General features: G+C 52.9%; 14 protein-coding genes across 14 annotated transcripts, besides 7 other annotated features; 6 read left to right on the forward strand and 8 right to left on the reverse strand.

The window, feature by feature from the left end:
• Position 1: 1 nt before the first annotated feature.
• EKO05_0005982 (calponin) lies at positions 2–1,999 on the reverse strand (the record flags this gene model as incomplete). Its single annotated transcript, XM_038939905.1, has 2 exons — positions 2–1,787; positions 1,833–1,999. The coding sequence occupies 2 exons, from the start codon at positions 1,997–1,999 to the stop codon at positions 2–4; spliced, it is 1,953 nt and encodes a 650-aa protein (XP_038798991.1).
• Positions 153–211: a tandem repeat.
• A 37-nt stretch (positions 2,000–2,036) lies between the features above and the next one.
• Positions 2,037–2,067: a tandem repeat.
• Positions 2,068–2,077: 10 nt separating this feature from the next.
• Positions 2,078–2,110: a tandem repeat.
• A 314-nt stretch (positions 2,111–2,424) lies between these two features.
• EKO05_0005983 (uncharacterized protein) lies at positions 2,425–3,189 on the forward strand (the record flags this gene model as incomplete). Its single annotated transcript, XM_059636712.1, has 2 exons — positions 2,425–2,509; positions 2,567–3,189. The coding sequence occupies 2 exons, from the start codon at positions 2,425–2,427 to the stop codon at positions 3,187–3,189; spliced, it is 708 nt and encodes a 235-aa protein (XP_059492695.1).
• Positions 3,190–3,645: 456 nt separating this feature from the next.
• On the forward strand, positions 3,646–4,278 carry EKO05_0005984 (uncharacterized protein; the record flags this gene model as incomplete). Its single annotated transcript, XM_038945889.1, has 1 exon — positions 3,646–4,278. The coding sequence occupies one exon, from the start codon at positions 3,646–3,648 to the stop codon at positions 4,276–4,278; it is 633 nt and encodes a 210-aa protein (XP_038798993.1).
• A 613-nt stretch (positions 4,279–4,891) lies between these two features.
• Positions 4,892–5,253, reverse strand: EKO05_0005985 (uncharacterized protein; the record flags this gene model as incomplete). The annotated part of the gene is made up of 2 exons (XM_059636713.1): positions 4,892–5,176; positions 5,233–5,253. The coding sequence occupies 2 exons, from the start codon at positions 5,251–5,253 to the stop codon at positions 4,892–4,894; spliced, it is 306 nt and encodes a 101-aa protein (XP_059492696.1).
• Positions 5,254–5,326: 73 nt separating this feature from the next.
• Positions 5,327–6,531, reverse strand: EKO05_0005986 (uncharacterized protein; the record flags this gene model as incomplete). Its single annotated transcript, XM_038939678.2, has 3 exons — positions 5,327–6,001; positions 6,050–6,397; positions 6,469–6,531. 3 exons carry the CDS (start codon positions 6,529–6,531, stop codon positions 5,327–5,329), a joined length of 1,086 nt encoding a protein of 361 aa, XP_038798994.2.
• Positions 6,532–6,818: 287 nt separating this feature from the next.
• EKO05_0005987 (uncharacterized protein) lies at positions 6,819–7,838 on the reverse strand (the record flags this gene model as incomplete). The annotated part of the gene is made up of 1 exon (XM_038945890.1): positions 6,819–7,838. The coding sequence occupies one exon, from the start codon at positions 7,836–7,838 to the stop codon at positions 6,819–6,821; it is 1,020 nt and encodes a 339-aa protein (XP_038798995.1).
• Positions 7,839–8,891: 1,053 nt separating this feature from the next.
• EKO05_0005988 (uncharacterized protein) lies at positions 8,892–9,756 on the forward strand (the record flags this gene model as incomplete). Its single annotated transcript, XM_038939853.1, has 3 exons — positions 8,892–9,063; positions 9,113–9,400; positions 9,455–9,756. 3 exons carry the CDS (start codon positions 8,892–8,894, stop codon positions 9,754–9,756), a joined length of 762 nt encoding a protein of 253 aa, XP_038798996.1.
• Positions 9,757–10,173: 417 nt separating this feature from the next.
• On the forward strand, positions 10,174–11,266 carry EKO05_0005989 (uncharacterized protein; the record flags this gene model as incomplete). Its single annotated transcript, XM_038939749.1, has 3 exons — positions 10,174–10,280; positions 10,481–10,851; positions 10,908–11,266. 3 exons carry the CDS (start codon positions 10,174–10,176, stop codon positions 11,264–11,266), a joined length of 837 nt encoding a protein of 278 aa, XP_038798997.1.
• Positions 11,267–11,583: 317 nt separating this feature from the next.
• On the reverse strand, positions 11,584–12,883 carry EKO05_0005990 (cross-pathway control WD-repeat protein cpc2; the record flags this gene model as incomplete). The annotated part of the gene is made up of 4 exons (XM_038939950.1): positions 11,584–12,009; positions 12,200–12,517; positions 12,612–12,738; positions 12,804–12,883. The coding sequence occupies 4 exons, from the start codon at positions 12,881–12,883 to the stop codon at positions 11,584–11,586; spliced, it is 951 nt and encodes a 316-aa protein (XP_038798998.1).
• A 662-nt stretch (positions 12,884–13,545) lies between these two features.
• On the forward strand, positions 13,546–14,511 carry EKO05_0005991 (uncharacterized protein; the record flags this gene model as incomplete). Its single annotated transcript, XM_038945891.1, has 1 exon — positions 13,546–14,511. One exon carries the CDS (start codon positions 13,546–13,548, stop codon positions 14,509–14,511), a length of 966 nt encoding a protein of 321 aa, XP_038798999.1.
• Positions 14,512–14,850: 339 nt separating this feature from the next.
• EKO05_0005992 (U1 small nuclear ribonucleoprotein C) lies at positions 14,851–15,561 on the reverse strand (the record flags this gene model as incomplete). Its single annotated transcript, XM_038939939.2, has 3 exons — positions 14,851–15,107; positions 15,155–15,202; positions 15,252–15,561. The coding sequence occupies 3 exons, from the start codon at positions 15,559–15,561 to the stop codon at positions 14,851–14,853; spliced, it is 615 nt and encodes a 204-aa protein (XP_038799000.2).
• Positions 15,280–15,311: a tandem repeat.
• A 27-nt stretch (positions 15,562–15,588) lies between the features above and the next one.
• Positions 15,589–15,618: a tandem repeat.
• A 264-nt stretch (positions 15,619–15,882) lies between these two features.
• On the reverse strand, positions 15,883–19,077 carry EKO05_0005993 (uncharacterized protein; the record flags this gene model as incomplete). Its single annotated transcript, XM_059636714.1, has 1 exon — positions 15,883–19,077. The coding sequence occupies one exon, from the start codon at positions 19,075–19,077 to the stop codon at positions 15,883–15,885; it is 3,195 nt and encodes a 1,064-aa protein (XP_059492697.1).
• Positions 16,139–16,178: a tandem repeat.
• Positions 17,852–17,883: a tandem repeat.
• Positions 19,078–19,831: 754 nt separating the features above from the next.
• On the reverse strand, positions 19,832–21,338 carry EKO05_0005994 (uncharacterized protein; the record flags this gene model as incomplete). Its single annotated transcript, XM_038939623.1, has 4 exons — positions 19,832–20,565; positions 20,711–20,971; positions 21,025–21,259; positions 21,312–21,338. 4 exons carry the CDS (start codon positions 21,336–21,338, stop codon positions 19,832–19,834), a joined length of 1,257 nt encoding a protein of 418 aa, XP_038799001.1.
• Positions 21,339–21,555: 217 nt separating this feature from the next.
• Positions 21,556–22,952, forward strand: EKO05_0005995 (uncharacterized protein; the record flags this gene model as incomplete). The annotated part of the gene is made up of 3 exons (XM_059636715.1): positions 21,556–21,773; positions 21,821–22,509; positions 22,558–22,952. 3 exons carry the CDS (start codon positions 21,556–21,558, stop codon positions 22,950–22,952), a joined length of 1,302 nt encoding a protein of 433 aa, XP_059492698.1.
• Between the last annotated feature and the right edge of the window lie 2,129 nt (positions 22,953–25,081).

Raw genomic sequence — 25,081 nt, forward strand, 5'->3', positions numbered from 1 at the left:
TCTATCTCGGCCCAAAAGGCCTGGGACCCAAAATCTGCCTCTTGCCACCAAAGCTGATCCCGCCCCGATTCTGGCTATCCCCGCCCATGTAGCCGTACTGATTGACGTCCCACGACTGGCCCTCTCCCACGCCGGCCGTGGGGTCCTTGGCGGCGCTCTGCAGCTCGCGCTGCGACTGCTCCCACTCCTTCTGGCGCTCGCGCTCGCGCTCCATTTCCCTCTCGAGCAAGGACTTGGAGGCCCAGCCGCGGTCCTTTGTGGTTTGCTGCGCGGCTTTGCGGCGCGCGTCTTCGGCGCGCTGCTCGTTGGTCGAGGTGGATTCGGGCGGTGCGTAGGTCGAGGGCTTGGGAGGGGCGGGCGCCGGGTTGGAGGCGAGGTAGCGGTCTGTTCTGCTCTGGGCGCCTTGGCTTGACCTCATGTATGCCGTGGGGTCGGGCAGAGGTCTTGGTGATGTGGGCTCTGGAAGCGGGCGAGATGAGGTTGATGATGAGAAGGCTGGCTCTGGCGTGTGGACTGAGCGCGCGGGCTCGCGCTGGTTTGCTGTCCACGCGTCACGCAGGTAGGCGCGGTCGTCTGCTTGGGCCCAAGAGACGTTGCTTTCTTGCGGAGAGGGCGCACGGGGTGGTGGTTGAGGGCGTGATCTACTCTTTGAGCGTTCGCGAGTGCGGGACTTGGAGCGGGCGCCTCGCTGACGGTCTTTGCGGTTCTCACGCTCCTGCTGGTATTGCCGTTCACGCTCTTTGGCTTCCTCAAGTTGACGCTCAAGCTCGGCTATGCGGTCGTTGTGGTCGTCGCTCTGGCTGTTTCGCCGGCTGCGTGGTTTCTGCTCGGCCTGGTACTGGCTCAGAAACTGGCCTCGTAGTCTGGCGTCACTGCCTGCACGCTTCCGTCGAGCCTCTTTCTCAGCGGCCTCTTGAGCTTCACGCTCTTCGTTCTGCCGGGCTTCCTCCTGCATCTTCCACTGTCGTTCCTGCTCTTCCCACTCGCGCTTCTGCTCTTCGAGGCGCCGTTCTTTTGCTTCACGCTGCCTGCGCGATTCCTCTTCCCACAATCGTTCCTCTTCAGCCCGTTGGCGTTCCTCCTCTGCCTCGCGCTCAACAAGGCGGTGCTTCTCCGCTTCTTCTGCAGCAACCCGCAGCCTTTCCTCCTCCTCAGCCTTCTCGCGCCGTTTGCGCTCCTTCTCTGCCATGTTGGGCACATTGGGTCCCGCACTCGTAATCTGCCGCCGCGCACCAAATGCAATACCTTGATTTCCCTGACTTGCGCCGCCCATGTAGCCGTACTGGTGAATGTTCCATGCTGGCGAAGTAACGCCCTGGTCAGCCTTTTTGCTCCAGCTACTAACACCTCCGGGCGGCGATACAGGCATGCCAGCTGACGACTTGGAGGCATTGCTCCCACCCGTTCGCGACGGACTGAGCGGCTTTGGCTTGTTTGGAGGAGGCTTCATGGGGTTGAATGTAGACGAGCCATGACTCCTGGCGAAGTCGGGTCTCGACGGTGTGGTTGGGCTCATGGCGCTGCCGCCACGCTTTGGGCCTATGCTCGAGGGAAACCTGGTCGCGTTGATCTGGTTGGCGGCGCGCGAGAAGGCCGTCAAGCACTGCAGAACCTGGGCCGGATCTTTGCTCTCATAGAGGTCGACGGTGAGGAAGCGGTCGTGCGAGGGCAGATTGAGCGGCGGCATCTCGCACGCCTTGAGGAAGTGGGAGATGTTCTCCATCTGGATAAATGGCATGCCAGACTTCTTGAAGCGGATTGGGGTAGGAAGCGCCATGTTGACGAGCCTGCCATGTCAGCCAAGCTTCTTCCAAAGACGTGACCTGGCTTACCTGCACAGCACCGTCCCATCTTTCAGTGCATCCAGGAGGTCGCCCGCAGGCAGCCGCTCGCCCAGCGACTGCTCGATCCACGTGCGCACCTCGTTCGCAGCCTGCGGCGTGTATCTCCCCATGCGCAGGTTCTTCATGTCCTGGTCGAGGCTGGTAACAGACGCCATGGCTGCCAATAGAATAAATACCGGCCTGGCTGACGAATGTCGTGTGTCGTGTGTCGTGTGTCGTGTGTTGTCCAGTGCCCACGTCCACGTCCACGTCCACGTCCATGTCCAAGCCACAGCAACCCAACCAAGGTGGGGAATGCCTGCCGCGCGTGGACAGGGATGTCGACGGCCACGAACGTCATTCGCCAGGGTCTTGCATGCTGTGATGCACGTCAACCGTCCGTCCAAATTGTGCTCTATCGATAGCGCTCGGCGAGGCGAGATTACCACCACGACCACAACAACGACCACGACAACGACAACGACCACGACAACGACAACGACCACGACAACGACAACGACAACGACCACGACAACGATCACGACAACGACAACGACAACGACCACGACAACGATCACGACAACGACAACGACAACACGCCATGGCGAAAGCACCGGGTCCCATTAGGAAAGCCTGGTACGAGTGGAAGATGCTGCGCTTTCCCTGGCGGAAGAGGTGGCTGGTCGGTCAGTCTCCCTGCATTCCCCAACACACGCCGGCCACAAGCTGATGTTGGCTCGCAGGCTTCGATCTCCACGGCAACACATTCTGGGAGTTCAAGGACGCCCTGCACTCGATGCGCAACCGCCGCATTGCAAAGTACCACCGCTCCACACACTACGGCGACGTGAACGTGAGTCCTGGCTGGATGCAATGGTTGCGCCACACGCGTTTCGAGCCGCCTACCATCCAGGAACAACAGCAAGAGATGCAGCGACAGGCGAACATGAAGCTGCTTGCTGCCCGTGCAGATGAACGCTGGGCTGCGAAGCCTTCTGCCTTGGATGCGCCGGACAAGCAGCAGCCCATACAGATGCTCGAGTCGAGAGATCCCAAGTCGGGCGTTGTGCAGACAAACGCCGAGCAGGAACTGAGCTCTCGAGGCGGCGACTCGAGAAGCGCAGAAGCAAGGAGCGAGCAAGGCGAGAGGCCAGCACACGACATGCGTCCAGACGTGACGCCTGGGGCGGAGGCGCCGCAGCCTGCTGGCGTCACAGAGGAGGCACCTGCGTTCAAGGCGAAGAAGAAGATGCGGGTGAACAAGGAGCCCAAGGAAGACGCGCCCTGGAAGCAGGCAGCATCTAGCAACCCAGGAGACGACTGGCAGCCCAAGGCCTGGACGCCGCCACCCAGGAGAAGGGGATGAGACTGACGACTCACGGCCTCACATGTACAACATGTACAACATGTATCAACAGTAAATCAACTAATCATAACTCGCAGCCTCCGCGCACCACAGCATGCTTCTCGAACCTCGACTTTTCGTCTTACGCTGATAGCAGCTTGTAAAGACGGAACTGGCAGTGTCTCGCCTCGATCCCTCCAAAAGTCTGACGCCAGTCTTCTGCATGCAGCTGATGGTAGGAAGTAGCAAGGCGCTCACACGGGCCATAACTGCGACTCTAATTCCACCTCGGATCTCGCCAGAGATGTTTTGTACTCAGCAAACACCTTAACGAGGTGAAAGCAAGCTGTCGTGTATAACAAACATCAAGCCCAAAGCGAAGCGAATAGATCTCAGCAAACAATACCCCATCTCCTCACTCTCCTTCCTCCCTCCGCCCATCCTCTTCAACACCAGTATTCCCAGCCACCACTCCACATGCAAACCCTCCTCCCCTACCGACCCCGCACCGTCAGTCCCCTAAATGACACAGCCAACACCCCCATCAAGACCAACAGCGTCACGCTCCCCTCCGAGCACGACCTCACGACCGCTCTCGCGCAAGACAGCGACCTCGCCACCGGAACCGTCAACGTCGCGACGATAATCGAAACCTCGCGATCCCGCGTCGACTTCCTGAACCAGCAGCTCGATAGTGATGTCTGTCGCCACCACGGCGCACCTACGGACGGCGATGTGTCGACAGTTAGCAGTAGTCCACAGACGTACCCTCAACAGGCGACCGGAGCGAAGCACACTGAGATGGCAGGTGTGGGTGCTGCGGTATCTGCACCACCGGCCAAACGTCTGTGCGTATCGGAGTCAGATCCTGCAATCTCGCTGGGATTGAAGTCAGATAGCGGACAAGCTCCTCATCCTCTCGACGAGCCATCCGGTTTCGCCACAGCTGGCTGTCCAAAACTGGATTCTGGGATGCAGAAGCGGGAGCGCGCTTCTTGGCGTGACCGGGCTAGGGGCAGGGTAGCGAAGGCGGTGGCGCTGCTGGGATGTTATGGAGGGGCGAGGCGGAGGCAGGGGGAGAGGAGGAGGAGGGAGGATGGCTGTCTCTGAGGGTAGCAGTGTAGTTTGGTTTATTCAAGAGTCGATCAGTGCTAGAGACAGGAAGTGATTGTACTCAGACAACCGATCATGACGGCAGTGCAACGACACAAGTATCGGTCATTGGCGCGATGTACCTTACTATGCCTACGGAGATCTGACGCTCGGCTGGGAGGTGTGTAATAGAGCAGACGACTGAGAATCGGTTGCCTCGGGTGCAATGTATGCGCAGTCACCAAAACAGAGAACATAAACGAAACGCCGCTCACAGTCGCATGGTCAAGAGATGGAGAAAGCAAAAAAAAAGAAAATCTTGGAATAGCTGAGACTGGTTTCGATCCAGTGTCCTCCGGGTTATGAGCCCGGCGCGCTTCCGCTGCGCCACTCAGCTTTGTTTCAATTCGATATAGAGTAGACGAAGTTACAATCTATATATTGCTAGTAATTGCAATACGCTCACTGCCGTCGAGCAGGAAAAGCCTCGTACGTTCGTGTTGAAGTTCATGTATTGCAGGCGATGACAGCTGTGAAAGAAATTTTCACCCAGTGAGTCATGGCGGTGGAGCACTCACCAACTAGGCCGCACACACGCTCCCACGACCCTCGCTGCGTTACATCCAGCGCTTCAATTTTTCAGCCGTGCTTTTTCAGGGTACGGGCAGAGTATCCTCTCGTACTGCGTGCCCCTCGTGTCGTTGAAGCCAATTGGTAGTGTCTTGGGCACAATGCCACTTCCCACCCAGTCAACGAGTGCTTGGAACGTCGAAGTCGGCTGGCCTCCACTGCCACCGGAACAGTGCGCAAGACCCGGTACCTCGAAGTAGCGGGAGAAGTCTTCAATATTTGGAGTGGTGGTCTTGACGCGATTGTAGTAATCCTCGGTACCTTTGGTGGGGACGAGACCATCGGCCTGATGTGCAAATCAGCAAAGCCTTCGTCAAGCCATCTAATGGAGGGTGTACTCACTAGTCCATGGTAAGTTACCATCTTACCACCAGCCTCTCTGAATGCGCTCAGATCCGGATCTCTGGTACCGATGATTGAATCCTAGTCCTGCACACTAGCATGGAACGGACGTGTATAATCTTCCTCGCTTTGAATCTGGGTGTAGTTCCATTCTGGATGCTTCTTTATGAAGTTCGCCGAGTCCTGTCGGCAGATCAATGCACGTACCGTTCGCATCACACGACGTGGAGGTGTAACCAAGGTCTGATGTAGTGCCTGACTGTGCGTCTGAGGCGGCGAGACGCGCTTGGTAGTTCACACCGTACCAAAGGAAGTGCCCGTTGGATTGCTGAGGACCTGTCCATGTTAGGTTTGCGATTGTAGCGGCAGTATTGCTGATCATGGTTGTTATATTCGTGGAAGCGCAGTGTGCGGACTTTCCGGCCAGCGTGAAGGGATCGAAAGTGCACTTCGAGACATCGCTGATGAGATCATATGCAACGCCGTCTAGTGGATCGCAAGCAGCGACTACGGCGTCAGTCAGTACATCGATCTCGTACTTCGGTGGATATTGACCGGTGGTGGTCATCACAGTTTGTGCCCAGGATACCGCAGGGACAAACTGTGCCCAGTTGAATGCCGGCGCTGCTGCCGCGATGCCATCATTTGCGTATGGATACCGCTGAGCAAGCGTAAAGCCTTGTCTGCCACCTTGCGAGCAGCCAGTCCAGTATGAAAAATCCGCCGGTCGGCCGTAGAAGTCTTTGATGAGGTTTTTGGCGAGCAGAGCCTAGGCAATCAATGAGCTGCGGAATTGTCAGCGGCTCTCAGTACGTACCTGGTTGTTCAGTGCTACAAACGCGGAGTCTTGCAGATCATACAAGTTGATGTTCCCTGGGCTCGTCAATGCCCAGGGATCTAGTACATAGCTCAATCCAATCCCAGCATCACTGGTTGTTGCAATATAGCTTTCACCGACTGCACCAGCCACTCCGATGTCCGTCAGTGGGAAGCGGCCCGCAACCCATCCGCCACCGCCAGCGGCCTGCAGCCGTCCATTCCAAGTCTTCGTTGGAAGCCATGCCTCTACTTTGATTGTATCGTGATGGCCAGGATGCGTATAGGTGATTGTGATGTTACAGAAGTCGATGTTTCGAACAGTGGTGGATGGGTGGTTATAGCAAAGCTGGCTGTAAGCATTTTGCGAAAATTTTCGTACAAGATTGGCAGAGAGTTGATTATGTCGGCGCCAAATACTGCAGGGAATGGTATGACGCTCGCATTACATGCCAGCACAGGTGCAGTCGAGTAGGTGCTCATGTCGGACGTCCTGTCAGGATCAGAAAGCGCAAAGATAGCCCGAAGAACTCATTGTGCAGTAGTGAACACTTTCATGTACATTTTGAATGGACTTGCTCTGTACTTGAATGATGTTCACTATCACCGACACATGTCTCCGGAGGCGATCAAAATCCCGCAGTCGACTCCGGGTCTATACGTCGTATAGCTGATACGCGTGTAGGTGTTACAGACCTCTTTCACAGAAACTAGAGTTCGTAATGGAGTTTTATGGTTCGGTCCTGCAATATGTGCATCCTGGAAAAATCTCATGAGACGAGAGGATCTCCGGTGACTTGGTTGGGCCAGTCGAGCCAGTGTCTCCAGTATGAGCCCAACGACTTTGTGATTGACACGACCAGCATACGGCCCGAATCTCCTACGAACCACACGCTACGGCGCTGGTGTAGCAGCACTGCATAGTAACAGAGGATGATCAGTGCTTCGGGTTGACGCTTCTGTAACAGATCTGTGTAAACCGCTGATAAAAGGACCGGCCAGGCCGAGAGCAGCCCGGATGGTCGTTGCTTCGTCTCTGGACATTGCACTTCCAAGTAGTCAGCCTGGTACATCAGCTTCAGTCTGGATACAGCATCGCGACATGCCGTATTGCTCTCTGGGCTCATTTCGCCGTCGTCCAGCAGACGACTCAGTTGTTCCGTAACCAAAACTGCTTGTTCTGGGGTATGCGACGCTGCGAGGCTCAACTGAGTACTAGCATGATGCAAGACGGGCGAGATCTTGGACTGCAACAACAAAGCCCAAGCTTGAGAGGTGACAGTCTGAACTCCACGGTGGAGATTCAGATATGTGACGAAACGGTCGAGAAAACCATCCGCATCACTATTCGAGGTCATGACTGCCTCTGCAAGCGAATGGGTACCAAGAAGGCTTGCGAACATCAGTATGGTATCGCAATTTTCGCTGTTGATGTTCCCAAGATGCTCATCGAACGAGGTTAATGCCTCGATCTGAAGCGACGTAGCATCAGCATGGTAAGAGATACCTTGCATGGGTTTTGTGTGGCTCAGATGTAGAGCCGAGAGCGCAGGGACCTGGAGCAGCAGATATGGAGTCGAAAGTATAGCTGGCATTACGGTACGCATCAGACCGAGATCGACGATACCATTCATATCGAGGCCTGGCATTGTCTCCAGCATGAAGTTGCTGAACAACTCCATATGACGGATGTTGAGGCTTGAGTTGGTCGCGTCATACTGCAGTGATGGAGCTGGCGTTAGAATTGGCGATACAGTAAAGGAAGACGGAGTCAACTCTTGAGCAGTCATAGGAGGTAACAGTATCTGTGAAGGCGAATCTCCTACAAATGTGACACCAGCATCTGTCACGGAGGATCGCGGTGAGGTGGCGTCTGTGGGCCGGACCGCACGCGGACATGCCGTTAAGTACACACACTGACGTTCGGTACTCGAACAGTTGACACAAGCAGGTCGTCCTTCATCGCACTAATCACCCGTAGGAACGAAAGTCAGCTCGAGCCATCAGCAAAACTATGGAAGCTTCGTGTTGAACTTTAACCGTGAACCGACAGACGGGTCCGCCAGCCCAAGGTGTGAAGTATAAGGCCACTAATTGGGAAAAGAAGGTACACATACCTTTATGTGACGGCGTTTGCAATTTTGACATCCTAGTTTTGACTTCTTGTGCGTTCTGCGTTGGGCCATTTCCACGTACGCGTATAACTTGCGTGCTTGAGATTCAAGACGTATGGGCTGAAGAATACGTAGGTCTGGGTACGGAAAATGCAAGAAGATGGGGAGCGCTCTCGTAGGCTTATACGGAGGCGCTAGCCAGGGTGCTACATATCGACTCGTACTCTTGAGAGGCTGAGTGTCGGTTCGAAATGATCTGTGCAGACAAGGTCGTATGGCATGGAACGGTGGTGAGGTTGAGGCGGTCCGTGCGATACGTGATGAACCTGATTGGTGCCTGATTCTTACTAATCGTGTCGACTCGTATAGCCCTCATTGGGAAAGTACGACTAACTCAGCAAGTACAATCATCACAACCCAGACTAACATACTGAGGTAAGTTGGACAAGGCCACCTGTTGCTATACGTCGTGTTATATTCGGTCCAAGCTCACTTAACGCTCCTAAGACCGTTATGTCTTTCTCTAGACAAGTTTGCGAATGCATGCATTCTCCTTCTGTCTTCACTTTATCTCTATTATGTATATGTAGTGGTGCATGGCCTCTCTTTCCCTGAGGGTCAATTTTATTAACAGACCGAAACTCTCTTTCCATAGTTTCCACCTTCTCTTTTTCAGGAGAAGGAGTATCTCAACAACTCGAACACCTGTTCTACCACACCATCTACACCATGGCTGTCCTCGAGCCCTACAAAGGTGGCTACTACCTCTGGAATTATGTGCCATCGATTGCCGCGGCAGTCATCTTCATTTCCCTCTTCCTCGTCATCACCGCGCTTTTATCATGGCGTATGTTCAAGACCAAAACTTGGTTCTGCGTACCATTCGCTTTCGGCGGTTTTTGTAAGCCTTCTGTGCCCCTTGTCGAAGATGCCAATCTCATGTCATTTAGTTGAGTTCGCCGGATATTGCGCTCGAGCATCAGCTTACAGCAAGACGGGTCGCGTCATACCGTACTCTGTCCAGAGCGTCTTCATACTTCTCGGCCCAGCCCTTTTCGCTGCCTCGATCTACATGTGTCTTAGTCGCATTATCCGTGGCGTTCGCGGGGATCATCACGCTTTGATCAAACCAAGCCGGCTCACGAAGACTTTTGTTACTGGAGACGTTCTCTCGTTCGTCGTGCAGGGCGGCGCAACAGGTCTGATGGTCACCGGCAACAACGTCAAGACTGGCGAAGGTATGTTCGTTGGTGGGCTGATGATTTAAATCATCATGTTCGGGTTGTTCGCAGTGACGGCAGTCCTGTTCCAGAGGCGCATTGAACGTAGCCCTACGCCAGAATCCTGCAGCTCTGCTCTGCCGTGGCAGAAGAGTATGCGCATGCTCTACATCGTCAGCGCTCTGATCATGGTCCGTTCGATTTTTCGCGTTGCCGAATACGCGATGGGTAATAACGGGTACCTGTTGAAGCACGAGTGGACATTGTATATCTTCGACTCGACTCTCATGTTCATTGTTATGGTCGTTTACTTTCTTTGGTACCCAACTTGGATCACTTCCGACAAGCTGGAGTATCAGAGTTATGGGGTCTGACTGCTTACATTTCTTGAGCTGTACAAGTCAAAGTCGGATACAGTCGTTGAGATGGGGAGTTGAAAGTCTCTAAGTTCGAAATAGCATAACATTCCCATAGATGTAGATCACATTATTCATCATACTGAATCCTCGATGCATCAAATGCTGTTCTATTTTACACATGCAAGGGAACTCATAGAAAGCAGACAGCCTAACCGTATCCAATCGTGCCTCGGCATCTGAACTTCGCCACGCGATGCCAACGCCGAACGACTCGACCATGCATGTCATCAGCGTCGACGCACAACATTCGATCGAGGTCTTCTCTTTGATCACACTATATCTAAACCTTTGCGCTAGCAAGACAACCAAGATATATCAATTCAAGATTGAAGCCACTAAAAGAGCAAGGAAGACAGACCGTTCACAAGCAAGATGGCAGAAACATACAACTACGAGTTCTTCAACGTCTCGTTCCCAGCCGAACATGTGGCGCATGTTGAGATTAACCGACCAGAGAAGTTGAATGCGTTCAAAGAAGTGTGAGTATTGAAAGTCTTTCATCGATTCATTGGATCAAACCAGTCAGTCTGGCTTCTTCCTTAACAGCCATGTCCCAACCGTCTTGATCCTGGGTCTTTCCAATTGCACATCCACACCACTGCGTAATTCCATGCTTCGACTTCAATTGAACTTGAGACACGTATCCCCAAAGATGATGCACAGCTGACATACCACCCAGGATGTGGCACAACCTATCTGCGCTCTTCAAGAAACTCTCCACCGACCCCAACATCCGCGCGATAGTCTACAGCGGCGCTGGCCGCGCCTTCACCGCAGGTCTAGACGTGCAAGCCGCCAGCTCAGGCGGCACCTTTGCCCCACCCACTGTCGACTCGGCGCGCAAAGCAAACGGTCTGCGGCGCCACATCCTCGAATTTCAGGAGTGCATCACAGCGCTCGAGAAGTGCGAAAAGCCGGTAATCTGCGTGATGCATGGTATTTCGTTTGGGCTGGCACTCGATATGTCGCTCAGCTGCGATATACGCATTTCCACCGCCGACACCAAGTTCAGCGTCAAGGAGGTCGACATCGGCCTCGCTGCTGATATCGGTACGAGCTCATTATCTTTGCTTGCTTCCTGCGTGAACACGGCTGACAGCCTCTAGGTACTTTGAGCAGACTGCCTCATGCGGTTGGCAACATGAGCTGGATAAAGGACGTTGCGCTCAGCGCACGCGTTTTTGGGTCTGAGGAAGCGTTGCGTGTCGGTCTTGTTTCGCGAGTCGCGGCAGACAAAGAAGCTGGGTTGAAAGAAGCGTTGGAGCTTGCGACGCTGATTGCGAGTAAGAGTCCGGTGGCGGTGCTGGGCACGAAGGAGATCCTGAACTACTCGAGAGATAAGACGGTGGCTGAGGGGTTGAACTATACGGCGGTGTGGAATGCGGCCATGTTGCAGACGGATGACATGAAGGAAGCCATGTTGAGTGGGATACAGAAGAAAAAGGTTAAGTTTGCAAAGCTGTAGGACTTGTCAATAAAGACAGCAAAAGACAGATGCAAAAGTATGTAAAACACATCAAGAAACTTGACTCGGCACCTGCATGTAAAGAAGATGGACTTGATATTTTCATTGCCTCTGAGCGCCTGGAAGTGCTAATACCGGAAAGGAGTTGATCATGCCCAAAACCCGTCTCTGCATAGCCACATGAGCTTATCATGAGCGTCACTCATATCCCATGGCATGCTACAGAAGATCTCATGTGGAATCGTGATTTTCCCATTTGCGCCCGCCAACTACCTCGTACTTGTCACAGTACAATACGACTACATCAACCGTTGAGCTTATGCCCTCGACATGACGCCCCAGCAGCGGATCTTGTTGTCGGTGTAACCAGCGAACAGAGTCTGGCCGTCGGCGCTCCAGGCAAGGGAGACGCACTCGGGCTCCCTGCTCTTCTTGCCAACCTCCATGTACTCGGGCTTCAGCTCGTCAACCTTGGACTTCTTCTCAAGGTCGAAGATGATGATGCTGGAGGAGGTGGCAGCGCACAGCCAGTAGCGGTTGGGCGAGAAGACAAGGGCGTGGATCTCGTCACCGGCGGTGAGAGAGTACAGGTGCTTGGACTCGTTCAGGTCCCAGAGCATCGTTGTTCCGTCCTTGCCACCGGAGGCGCAGAGAGAACCATCGGGGGAGATGGTGACGGTGTTGATGTAGCCGGTGTGGCCGATGTGGTCGGTCTGAATGCGGCAAGAAGCGAGCTCCCAAACCTGTGGTCTTGTCAGCGGCTGCTGGCTACAAACGCTGAGGTTCAGACGAGTTGCAAGTGTAAAATCAGTACAAAGGTGAGTGTTGTTCTCATAGCCCTAGATGGGGGCTCTGAAGTAGCAAATACTTTTTTAACCAAATCATCATAAAAGCAAGTCGCGAAAGTGTGCTTATGCAGGGAGTTGTACGCACCTTGACGAGCTTGTCCCAACCAGCGGAGACAATGACGGGGTTCTGGGGGTTGGGCGAGAACCTGACGCAGGATACCCACTCGGTGTGGCCCTTGTCGGTGATGGTGTACTTGCAGTCACCGAGGGTGTTCCAGAGCTTGATGGTGCGGTCGCGCGAACCGGAGACGATCTGGCGGTTGTCGGCGGAGAAAGAGACGGACAGAACGTCGTTGGTGTGGCCGACGAAGCGGCGGGTGGTGACACCGGTGGAGAGCTCCCAGAGGCGGAGGGTCTTGTCCCAGGACGAGGAGAGAGCGTAGGCACCGTCAGAGGAGATAACCTGTGGAGCATGTCAGCTCATTTGCGCCTTTCCAGCTACCGGTTGCTGCACTGCTGCCATTGCTGCGAGTGCTTGCATGCGCGGGTGTACGTACGCAGTCGGAGACGATGTGGGAGTGGCCGTGGAGGCTCCTCTTAGGGTAACCGTACGAGGTCTCGTCGCGGGTGAGGTTCCAGATGATCAGCGTCTTGTCGCGCGAGGCGGACAGGAGCATGTTAGGGCTGGCCGTTGTTAGTATTCTGTCGCATTGCAGCCGCGCGCTGCATGTCCTGAATTCTAAACGCACTTCTCGAGCGAGGTAGCGAGGGAGGTAACCCAGCCAGAGTGGCCCTCAAGGGTGCCACGGAGAACCAACTGCTCGGCCATGATTGCGGTATGTGGCTTGAGAGGGGAGTCGACGGTGATGGTTGTCGTAAGTCGCGAGCAAGAAATTGAATTGATGGGGTCGCTCTTGCGCTGTGGGCATGCGAATAGCCCGTGCATTGCTCTAGCCGCATTGAGGTGCGCAGGCGAGCGCTTGGCACTTACGCCGCTTTCTCAACTCGATGGTATCCTGGGCCCGTCCAGGTTTCAATTTCGAGGTTCTGAGAAGGTTGGCTCTGTCTTGACTTTTCAAACTTGCCACGAATAGACGTTGTGAAACACTCCAACCCATTTTGGTCTCTCTGCAGTTAAACGTCCCGTCTGAGCAGACAGCATTGAAATAAGATATCGCGGGTCGATAAAGGCTGCGACACCTTTGGAAATATCATGCTTCGAATTGCATTCGAGTATCTCCGTTGATGGAATTTGCACATCGCCCATCAACTTGCACATCGCCATGGCTCCTTCATGCGTATCTCCGTTCTTAACCCCGAGCCAAGCACTCAGGACATCTACTTTGTAGTGAGTTAGTGAGTACAACCAAGACATAATTGCGGGTGCCACCTGTGATCTATGAAGACCATTTGGAAGCGCTTCAAACACCCAGACGTGTTAATCGTGTCAGCGTCTACACACTACAACTAACAGCTATCACTCCACTCACTATGACAACTGCAACACCTACACAAGAACAGACCCAAATTCTCCTTCTCGGTGCCGGCGAACTCGGCCTCGCACTCCTTCCACATCTCTCTTCCCTCCCCAACACACACGTCACAATTGGTGTGCGTTCTCCCGAGAAATACACCCATCTAGCAACTCCCACCATCTCGCTCACCACCGTCGACCTGACAAGCCCCTCTCCTATCCTCATCCCAGTGTTCTCCAGCTACGACATCCTTATCAGCGCAACAGGCTTCACATCCTCGCCAGGTAGCGTAACGAAACTTGCCCACGAAGTATTGGAAGCAGGGCAGTCTCGAAAACAGCAAGGAAAGGGAAGACTGTGGTATTTCCCCTGGCAGTGGGGCGTGGATTATGACATCACGGGGGATGGAAACGGACTGATGCCGCTGTTTGGCGAGCAGAAGCGTGTTCGTGATTTGCTGAGGAAGGAAGCGCAGGGAAGCGGTGTTAAGTGGACGGTTGTCAGTACCGGCATCTTCATGAGTTTTCTCTTCGAGCCGTTCTGGGGTATTGTCGACCGCAGCCAGGAGGGACACGGAGGGGAGGCGGAGAAGGTGGTGGTTCGATGTCTGAGGGATTGGTCGCACCGCGTCACGGTTACGGATGTTGCAGATATTGGGAGGGTGGTGCAGAGAATATTGGCTGGTGATGTCGATGCTGAGAACAGGGTCTTGTTTGTTGGAGGTGCAACAATCAGCTATGGACAGTTGGCGGAGGTCGTGGGGAGAGTTGCTGGATGCAAAGTCGTGAGGGAAGCTTGGAGTTTGGAAGGGTTGAAAGAGGAGTTGAGGAAGGACCCAGAAAATGGGATCAAGAAGTACAGACTAGTTTTTGCCGGGGAAGGGGTGTCGTGGGCGGGGCAAGCTACTGTGAACCATGAGCTGGGTATGGAAATGATGGACGCGGAAACATGCGCAAAGGGAGTCTTTGGTGTACAACAATAGGAAGCTTGCTCCTTATCTAGTGTATGCATGTTCAAACTTTTGCCTTGGTGGTCTGCGCACTGCTATGCCACCGTGAGCATGGCTTGTCAAATGAAGCATGCTAAACGTACAATTGACGCCAGCCTAAAAGACTTAAGCAATCCTTGTCTGGTCCATCTTCATCCTCTTTGGAAGTGCAGCTGCGTTCGCCCCTGTAGCGGCTCCGGCCCCATTCCATTCGCGGCTTTCGCCTCCTCGCATATTGGGTATCTCGGCCTCTTCACGTCTACGTTTGTGACCCGCGAAGTGCTCATTCGGCAACATGTAATTCGTTCTTCCCGTGTTCATATCAGGATGCGCCTAGCGTCCAGGAGGCCCGGGAGGGAACCGCTGCGGAGGCATATTCCACATAGCACCTGGAGGTGGGAAAGGCATGCCGCCTGGTGGCGAGCCAGCTGCGTTCGGTGGAGGGAAAGGGAATGGCATATTCGGCGGTCCGCCAGCCATGTTTGGTGGCGGGAAGGGTGGCATGCCGTTAGGTGGCATACCGGGACCTCCTGGCATTGGGGGCATACCGTTCGGAGGGAAAGGAGGCATGTTTGGAGGCATGTTGGGTGCTGTGGGAGATTAGCCTGGCTACAGATCCGTGCTGCATTTGACTTACGTCCGCCCCGTCCTCCCTGCATGAATGGTGGTGGCATTCCTGGCATGCCTGTCTCCCGTCAGCTTCTCTTCGCATATTATTCAATACCCGAGCTCACCTGGCGGCGGAAATCCACCGGGCATCGGCATGCCCATTGGCCCTCCCATCCCCATGCCCAGAGGCGGAGCCATGGGCCCTCCAGGGAAACCACCATTCAGATTTGCTGTGTACAGCGGATTCGCCTGGCCTTCCGAGTTGTATGCGTCCGTAATGCTGTTGATGACCTGCTGTGTCTGGTCGCTAGATATCTGCTCGTAGTAGGCCTGGACGTTACGCAGGTGGTTGCGACCGCTGTTGTGCGCTTTGCGCACGCTCATACTATCGTGCGTGAGGTACACATCGCAGTAGTCGCAGAAGAACTTCGGCATCGTGGTGGTCGCAGCGTCCAAGAGGGAGTGTTGGTGTTGGTGGTGGTGTTGTTGCTGCGCTGCGTTGCTGAGTACGAGTGCGTGCACGGCGCGTCGCGAAGCTTCGAAGGTGGAGGTGTTCGAGAGCTCGAGAATCTGAGGATGTCGGAGCGCAAAATGCCGATGTTTCTTGGCACGAACGGTTAAGGCAGCGGTAGCACGTGAAGGCTGTATGGCATGATGCCTCAAATCTGGCAATCTGGTGTTGTATATCAATGCAGAACGGGAGGAGAACAAAAACGCTCGTTTACACAGGTTGACATGGTTGATACTGTCCCAAGCTCACGTTTTCTTCCCATTTGCAGGCAACTCCCCCTTCAACTTCTTCAAACAAGCCTTCTTCTTCCAAGTCAGCCTGTGATATTCTGCCAGTTCTGGCCACTCCAGCTCGTTCCATTTCTCCCACTTCTCCACACAACGATCAAGCACTGGCCAGACAACACAGTCCGCTATACTGAACCGATCTCCCGCGATGAAAGGACCACCATGGTCTCCAAGCTGCTCGCTCAAAGCGTGTAGTGCGGCTGTGAAATCTCGCGTTTCTGTTTCTGTTTCTGTTTCTGTTTCTGTTTCTGTTTTTTCTTGTGGTAGATTTGCTGTGCGGTGTGAGAAAAAACATGGGAACTGCGAGAGGAGCACAAGGAGTGCGTTTGCCGCTGCTGTTACGGGCTTGTCTGAACAGAGAGGGTAATAGCGGTCGATATAATACAGTATTGGAGCGAGGCCCGACACCTCGGTAGATTGTGCGTCGTTGTCACGGAAGTGCACTCGCTGTAGGGAGTGGTCTTCCTTGTCGTGGCCTGGTGCTTGGACAAGCGTGTGACTGATTTTGGCCTCCCAAAGTGCGAGTTGAGTTTGTTCGGTCTCAATCGAGGTGTTGCTCGCAAACAGCATTGGCAGCTGTTCCGGCGGCTCATGCAAATGCAACACATCAAACCCGTCGCCGTACCACTTGTCCCAGTCGAATTCGTTGCTGTGATTTTCATGGCTGAAGGCCCGGATCATGCGTTCGGCTTCTGCTTCGTCATTGTTAATGATGTCGGCTGCACCGCGCTGGTCCTTTGAAGTTGCGCCCTGACCCCAAATAGTGGTCTCTTTGGCGTCAAGGAAGGTTGCGATGTGGCGGAAGGTAAGGCTAATTCGAGCCCCGGCATACGCAGTCTCTAGGTCGCTGCGTTCGGCTCCGACACGCTTGTCGGCCATAATGCCATGAAGCCATTTCTCGTTGCTCTTGAGGCCGAGCACAAACATTGAGTTGTGGGGCATAGCAACCCGCTGCGTTTGGCGTTGGGCATCTTCGTCATCGCCGGCGGTTTTGGCTTTCGAGTCTCTCTTGGTACGCAACCGCATTGTCCTTTGCGCGCCAAAACTCACATTGACAATGGATGAGCCTTTGGCAATGTCAAGTGTTTTATCCGAGTGCTCCGAGATGAAGTCGTTTCCACTTCTGTACAACTGAATGAGGACGTGGTTGAGTGGATGTCCTATAGCTTTCTCAGCTGCTCTTCTCACCCGTTGTACTTTCGGCGAGAAGTGGAGCAGAGGCAATGTCTGGTCGGCGGGATGCCGATATACAGGTTTCGATCCATCGTCACCAAATTCGCCCTGACAACATACTAGGCGCGGTACCTCTCCCTGCTGATGAAACATCTTCTGCCATTGTACCTCGTTGTACAGTTGCTGGAAGATCGTGTCTGCTAGGGGCGTCGAAAGGTCGGATGGATGGCAATAATTGGGTGAGAAAAGGTCATAAATGATACAAGAATCGCCTTCAGCAATGTGATCTCCGGATCCTAACACAGGGAGGTTTGCAAGCGACTTCAGCTTGGGAGGCTTGGTCATCGTGGCAGTTCCGGACAGAGTTGATGATGGAGATCGGATATCAGCAGGCGTGGTTTGGGTTGACATGACATCCGACAGAGAAGCGCTTGGAAGAGATGCTGTGGGGAGCTCAGGCTTTGATGATAACAACTCCTCATCTGACTTCTCCGGCGATACCTTGGTTGGAGACACATCTGCGCCGTCAACCAAACTAGTTTTGCTTGGTGCGATGGGAGTTAAAGTTGCTGGTTTCAGTGATCTCGCTCCGGTGCTATTGTCCATCTTTGTGTCGTTACTTTCCGCTTCCGCGTTTGGTGCCTTGGGTTTTGGTGATTCGATCTCTCCGTGTATCGCTAGAATTGGTTGAACGGAGCCATGTGTGGCCAACTTGTTCGATTCGTCGTTGGGCACACCGGGCTCTAGTAGCGAATCTTCTGTCGGCTTCTTTTTCTTCTTCTTCTTTCTCATGCGAGTTTTTGACTGGACTAGTTGCGTTACGCCAGAATCGGACGGCCGTTGCTCCGCACCGTTCATCCGCTTGTTTCGCGCCAGTGTCATTCCAAAGTCATCGTCGCTGTTTCCTTCCTCGGCTGTTACAAGAGTTCCGGAGCCTGGGGTATCTGCGGTGTTGAGTTGCCTGTTGGTCGCCAAAGTAACACGGCCGTCCGGCTTCTTGGTCGTGGTATTCGACCTGTCGGCCAGAGACAGCTTACTAACCAGCGTTTCGAGCTCATCTTTGGCTTGCTTGGAGTCCTTCGTATCTGGCTTCATTTCTTCTTTCGTTGGCTCGACAACCGTAAGTTGTTCCATTGCAAGGACGTCTGCGCTCGTGACAAGCCATGCATCGAAGAAGTCTTCCATCCGCTTTAGCGCAAGATCATGTCGGGTCTCCTTGCGGAAGCCGAGGGCGTCCTGTACCACATTGATCTTGATACCATGACGCGCTCCATCTATGACAGTCGCGAGAACAGATACATTTGTAAGACATCCACACACGTAGATTTCAGTGACGAGTCTTGCCCGCAGAGTCAGAAGGAGATTCGTGCCAAGGAAGGCTGAGTAGTTTGTTGTCGTGATGACAGCGTCTCGAGGCGTCTCGATGAGATTTTTGATGCCTTCTGTAAACTGGACGCCATCTGTATCTGGCATGCACGCAGCGATTTTCTCTGCACGTCTCAACAAAAATAGCTCTTCATCTTCTTCGACCGTTGCCTTCACTTCTTCGACCGGAAGTGCCTTCCTGCGTGATGAGACGCGCTTAAAGAGATCTAGAGCACGTTGTTTGTGTTTTGCCGAGCGTGACTGCGCCTGGGGTACAGGCAGGGTTAGGTCTTTTGTCGATTCATCGTCACCTACTTGGCTGCTGTTTTCCTCCCCATCGAGTAAGCCAGCAATGACTAAGGCATCTCCTTCACCAGTTGATGAAGTATTCGCAAGGCGGTCGTCTTCGTACAGCGTTTGCACCCAAATGACATGGCCATTAAGTTCACGAAATTTTGGGACGAGAGCGTTAATGCGGTCGAGAAATCCAGAGCTTGTGTCTACGGGAAGGTGGCCGGTTGGTGTGATGAAGTCGTTTTGTAGGCCTATGATCATAAGCGCCTGGCGGGTCTTGACTTTCGGCTGTTTCGCCAGGATTTCCGCAAAAGAGGCCATCCTGTGGGAGGGTGACAACACAGAGCGGGCCGTCAGGAACGGACAGGCAACACGACGCGCACAGCTCAAGGCATCAACAATGTTGTTGGCATGCGCACGGTTAAAAAAAAACAGTGCTCAACTTCCCCTGGTTGCGAGGGGAGAGAGCAGCGAAGACGAAGATAAATACACAGACCGCGGTGATCTTCGATGGGCTCAGGGTAACCGTTGCATTGTTCGATGCATGATGTAGATCGGACGGACGTTCTGTCACTTCAGAAGCCAAGAAAAGTCGATTGCATTAGCCAATGGCATGCATTGAAGATGATCGCGTGCTGCAGGGCCGATTGGAAACAGGAACGCCACGCTAAAGTAAGTGTTTCGCAGGACTGATGGTCCTCGACTTCTCGTGTCGTGCCCATGATGTTCCGCGCTCTGGCGGGGTGGCGCTAGCGCTTGGAGTTACCGCGCCGTACTATCTACCAATTGTCTACATGTGCTGCGTGCCTTAAAGTCGCTCCTGTTCCGACCGTTGAAACGTCGCACAGCTTCTGGACTTGACCGCTGCGGTCGAACGGGCCGTTCCTGGTGTTCCTGCTGAGAACTGAGGTTGACAGACTATACGTGGCTATCGCTATAGGCGCACAAATCTTATGTCCAAGTGCGAGATCACTTTGTTCTTCAACGGGTGGGGAATAGTGATATACTTTACAAGCTGCACTTCGTGGCCGCCGGGTCCGAGGATGTGCCTGGTACGCAGTTCTTTGAAAGTGCCTCACTTGTTGCTGAAAAAGGATGTGATCTTCGAGTTCCCATCAGTCTTCACTGGTGTCTTTGCTGCACTGCCGTTACTTGTAGCGCTGCGTGTGCCTTGTTTCTTTGTAGGTTTCTTCATGGGAGATGCAAGCTTCGGAGGGGAGGTCGGCTTAATGCGCTTCAACTGTGGCCCTTGGCCTGATGTGGTACTATCATCGTCCGCTTCTCGCTTCATACCTTGTATGAGTTTCATGGCCTGTGATGGAGAATCGTCTGGAACGGGTAGTGGCGCGATATCTTCGGTACCTCCAACACGGTTCGTGGTGTCACGAGTTTCATTGAGGTCGTGTTCGATTTTGACATGGCCGTCCTGAGTCGTGGCATTCTCAAGTTCGCGCTCCGTTTTGTCGATTCCCGCCACGTTGGACTTCTTTGCAAGCTTTCTCTGGTTACCAAAAAAGTTCGCAATGTTATTTTTGTTCTCAGTGCTATCGACGGGTATCAAGAATGATGGGGAGTTATTCCCGACCTTGCCCACGTCTTTGCTGACAGGGTAGCACTCAAGCTCGTCTTCATACGGCTTCAGTAGTGACTGCAGATCCTGGCTCCACTCTTTGCGGTTCGGATCCAGCCATGTTCGTATGGCGTCAGAGCCGTTGTCAAGAATGACTGGCATGCGATCGTGCAGAAAGTTGAGTTGCTTGTTCGAGTTGGTGGTGATGATGGTGTAGGTATACAGTGGCTCGTTGCTGTCTAGTGGGATGTCAGTCATGGTCACAGCAGCTATACAAGACATGAAAAACGTGGCACGCAGGTCAACAACCTGGAAATGATGGTTCCAGAGTAAGACACCTTTGCTACGAGGCAGCCGCGAATGTTGAAAAGGTACGGCGCTTACCTTCAAACTGAACACGATCCCACAGCCCAGCAAAGCACATGAGCTGTCCGTCTTTGCGCTTGGTGAGATATGGTATCTTTTCCTTGCCGTTATTTTTCTTGAGCCATTCATAGAAGCCTTGCGCAATGATGATGCATCGCTTTTGTTTTTTCATGGTTGTCCACATGCCTCGATCTTCGAATAATGAGTCGTCCCGACAGTTGATGGTCTTCATCTTTGAACCATAGTCCGGGTTACGTTTCGTCCAGAATGGTACAAGACCTGGACGAATTTACGTCAGCTGAGACATCTCGAGAGTGACTTGGGACGCCTACCCCATTGCATTGACTGCAGCTTATACTTGGTGTCTGCTGTGCCTTCCTCCTTGGGTTTCTTATCGTTTTCGCTATGATTGTCATTATGGGCGGCGTGATCGGTGTCATCCGCTCGATACACAAGCCCATGATATCCAGGCGCAAAGTTGTAAGACTGGCGTACGTTCTCGTCGTTCGGCACTTCCTCGACCGGCATCTGCGACTGCTCTAGTTGTTGGCGCACCTCTGAGGGTCGCTGTAAATATCATTTAGCTAGAATCCTTGCGGCTGTTCCTATGTATACTCACCAAGGCCAGCACATACCTGCCACACATGATTAATCGCTTCAAAGCATTGTCTAAAGCTTCAACAGCGTGGGAGGCAAGCTGAGGGAGGAACGCGTCGGTGATTGGCTACGTCATGAGTTGCCTATCGATTAGCTTTCAGCCCTACGCGGAAGGAACGCGACGCCGCTAAAAGTCCCCGTCATTCGATGCTCCACCAAGTTTCAGTCGCCATCACTCACATCAATTCGCCTTTGTCCGGCTCGCGATGTTTTCCAGGACGGTTCGATGCGCTACGCCGCGCATAAACGCATTTGGTCGATCTCAAGCACAGCCGGCACCACACGGGTTTTCCAAGCTAGCTTCAAAGACGATATACAGCCCTCTCCAGCGACAGTTGGGAAGACGCTACCGCTCATCGATGAGTGCGCAATTCAGAGAGCAGTATAGAAAGAGTCCTGTACTGTTTCCCTTTGCGGTGGTTGTGTAGGCGTTCCCAACCCTATGACAGTACACAGCTGACATTTTCTTAGTCTTTCAGTTCTTTCTGGCATGTGCTTGCTCTACCTTCCTTGGTACTACAAGAATGTCATCATAAAGCCATATCACAACTTCCCCGAACCCGTTGCCAAGAAGTTGCGCAAAGCTCTCTTCTACAGTCGTGGAAAGTGGCTTGACATCCGCGAGGCGAACAAGTACTTTCGCCAAGCCCTCCAAACGGCCGACGAACTGGGTATGGACCCTTTCAGCGACGAGATCATGGGCGTCAAGTACACAATCGCGGCGTTGTTCGAGGACGCAGGGTACTATAGCCTGGCGACAGACGTCCTTGAGATCATGAGAGCAGATACCCAGAAGTGGCTGGATGAGTTTTCTCATAAGCACTGGAACGATGGGAACAGGAGCCGCGTCTTGAAGAACATGGTGCAGATCAATCTCAAGCTTGGCCAGCTCTACGACATCAAGTATGTCAACGAGCCAGAGAACGGAGGCAAGAGGCTTGTAGAAGCTGTGGAAAAAGCTCTTGCAGAATCGCAAAGGCGAGAGAGAGAAGGCCTGAAAAACGGCGAGGGCGAATTTTTGACGAACGAGGAGTTGGGTGGTGCTCTGGAAGCACTTGGGTCACATTATGAGGAATTTGGCCCTCGATACCTCGCCACACCGCTTTTCGTCAAAGCTTTGGAGATGTGCCCACCAAAGTCATGCCACAGCATCATCTTGAGTAAGCTGCTAAAATTCAAAATTCTGGACCGGAGATTGACCTTCACAGTGAACAATATCTCAACGTGTCTTGTCCAACAAACCCCGCCACCGGACGAGTCCAACGCGATTGCTCTCTCCTCTGCACCTACTGACTTCCCGGTTACCAAACCCCCACCGCGCGCCGTACTTATCGACCAAGCTCGCCAATGGGCCACAAAAGCTCTCGCACACGCTGCCGCGATACCCTCGACAGATAAGACTGAAGAATGCGACTTCGGTTGCGCAGTCGCAACACATAATTTGGGAGAGTTTTACGAGATGGAGGGCCGGATAAAAGACGCAAAACAAAAGTACGAGGAGGCCGCGGGTCTGGCAAAGTCGATGGGTTTCTCTGAGGGACAAACGAACGCGAGAGCGGGGTTGAAGAGGCTGAAAGAGATGGAGAAGAGGCCTCAAGCGTAGGGAAACTACCAGTGAGGCATAGAAGACATGTGGCTTGTATAGCGTGTGTAATATTATAATGTTGAAGACATTGGCACAAACAACTGCTAGCAGCGAAAGTATCGATCATTGGTAAGACTAAGCATTACAATCACCCATTGCCCCAGTTTCTACGTGTACGCGCCTTGTCAAGCATCGAGCGCTGCCCATATAAGCTTTGCCTCGTCCAATGCTCTCTCTACAACCTCACTGGTTGTTGTTTTTTTGTTGTTGTTTTAAAAAAAATCATGGACGTATAGGTCATGGGAGTTTTTAATCTCTTTTTTTTTCGTCTCCCAGAATGCGACTTACTCTTCGAAACGTTGTTTTTAGTTCGAAATGCTCGCACCAGCAACACATGAAGTAGCCCTCTGGTTTTCGAACACATGTTTTGGGGTGGAGAAGATCTGAAGACTTTCAATGCATGGCTGAATGTCTTGCGCCTCAGACGGCTCTTCGAACATCCAACGGTTCAGATCACAAACGTCTAAGAAAGATGATGTGTTTCCCCTACCGAACTACTTCCTTCTGTCCAAGGTCAACGCTCAATGGACCGATGAGGTGTAGTCCGAAATGGCCATGCAAGGCGTGTATGTCCGAATCTCAATCAGCACCTCCAAAGGCTTCAAGGTTTACAGGCTATTCTTCTGGCTTCCACTACATATTCGAAAAACATCTCGCTGACAGAATGTCAGAACGGTACCCAGCCATCCATGGGATTTGTGTCTCGGATCGAAAAAGGGCTTCTTCGACGCAGTGTTTTGTTGAAAGCCGCCTCTGTTTCTCTCCAGTCGTTATCAGTTGTTCGACTCTCCTGCAACGTGATGCCTTCGAAATTGTGCATTCGGTATTTCTATGAGGGAAGTCGCCCGGCAACTCTGGATCTGAAATGTCAATTGAGAAAGCCTATACTCTTCCCGATTAAGCTCGAACCGGATCTAGACGATGTGTCAGTTGCACTTATGGTATCTGTTACAGTCCAAAATCTACGTACCCTCGATCTATGAATTTGCCTGTCGTACAAAAACGTTATATTCAACGCTGCGTATGTTCCTGAATCTGATGGATCGGACTAGAAAACAATTTATACCAGTCTACACAGCATCAAAATACACTTCAAAACATAACTAGCGTTATGTTCTGTATCCCCTTTTTCTGACTGAAGGTTGTTGGTGCCACAATAGCCAAATAAAATGCGGAAACAGCGCTGAAAACGCAGAAAATTCCCAGCTATGGACAGGCTGTTCCTGACTTATTCATCAAACTTTCCCTCTACCTTTCTTTGTCCTGAACGGAGCGCAACTCTCACAAGAACACAAAGTCAGACAGGATGTTCGCATGAGAGACTAAGGCGCGGCAACATCTGAACTTGACGTTTGTTGACGGGTGAACTTGACGTTTGTTGACGGGTGAACTTGACGTTTGTTGACGGGTGAACTTGACGTTTGTTGACGGGTGAACTTGACGTTTGTTGACGGGTGAACTTGACGTTTGTTGACGGGTGAACTTGATCCTGGTGTTGACATTTGGAAAGCTAACGCTGATGTTGTGACGGCGAGAAAGCTTACCGACCGCGAGTCTCGGTACACCACCTTCACTGCTTCATCGTATTGATGCGGTGCTGGGGCGAACTGTGATTAACCCATATGCGTAACCCCAACATTGTTCCATTGCTTGACTTGAGAGCGGGTCAGAGGAAGCGTGCTCAAATTCTCTTCGAAAGCCGTGGCGCTGCCACGCTCCCGGTGATACGTATTCGGACACCTGCAGAGAATTAGGAAGGCAAGCATTTTTCGGAAGATCTCCAGTCGTTGTTTAACATCTGTACCGGCTTGGCAGATATCTGACGAGGCTGTCTTTCGAGCCGAATGAGCCGATTGGAATTGGAAAATCCGAACAAACGCTTTTGCTTTTTACTAAAAGGGTTTACGGTTTCGTACGTAGCGAAGCAAGGTTTCCCTATAAGACTTCGGTGTTTTGAATTATTCTGCAATCTGTACTTGGACATGGATGAGCTCCCTTTTTCTCCTCGAAAATCGGCGCTGCATGAAAGAGCTTGAATGGCATCTCTGCTCGTCGCTTCTTCGACTTTAGGAGGACATAGCGTTCAG

This window comes from Ascochyta rabiei, chromosome 9 (assembly GCF_004011695.2).
Source record: "Ascochyta rabiei chromosome 9, complete sequence".
Classification (NCBI taxonomy): Eukaryota; Fungi; Ascomycota; class Dothideomycetes; order Pleosporales; family Didymellaceae; genus Ascochyta; species Ascochyta rabiei.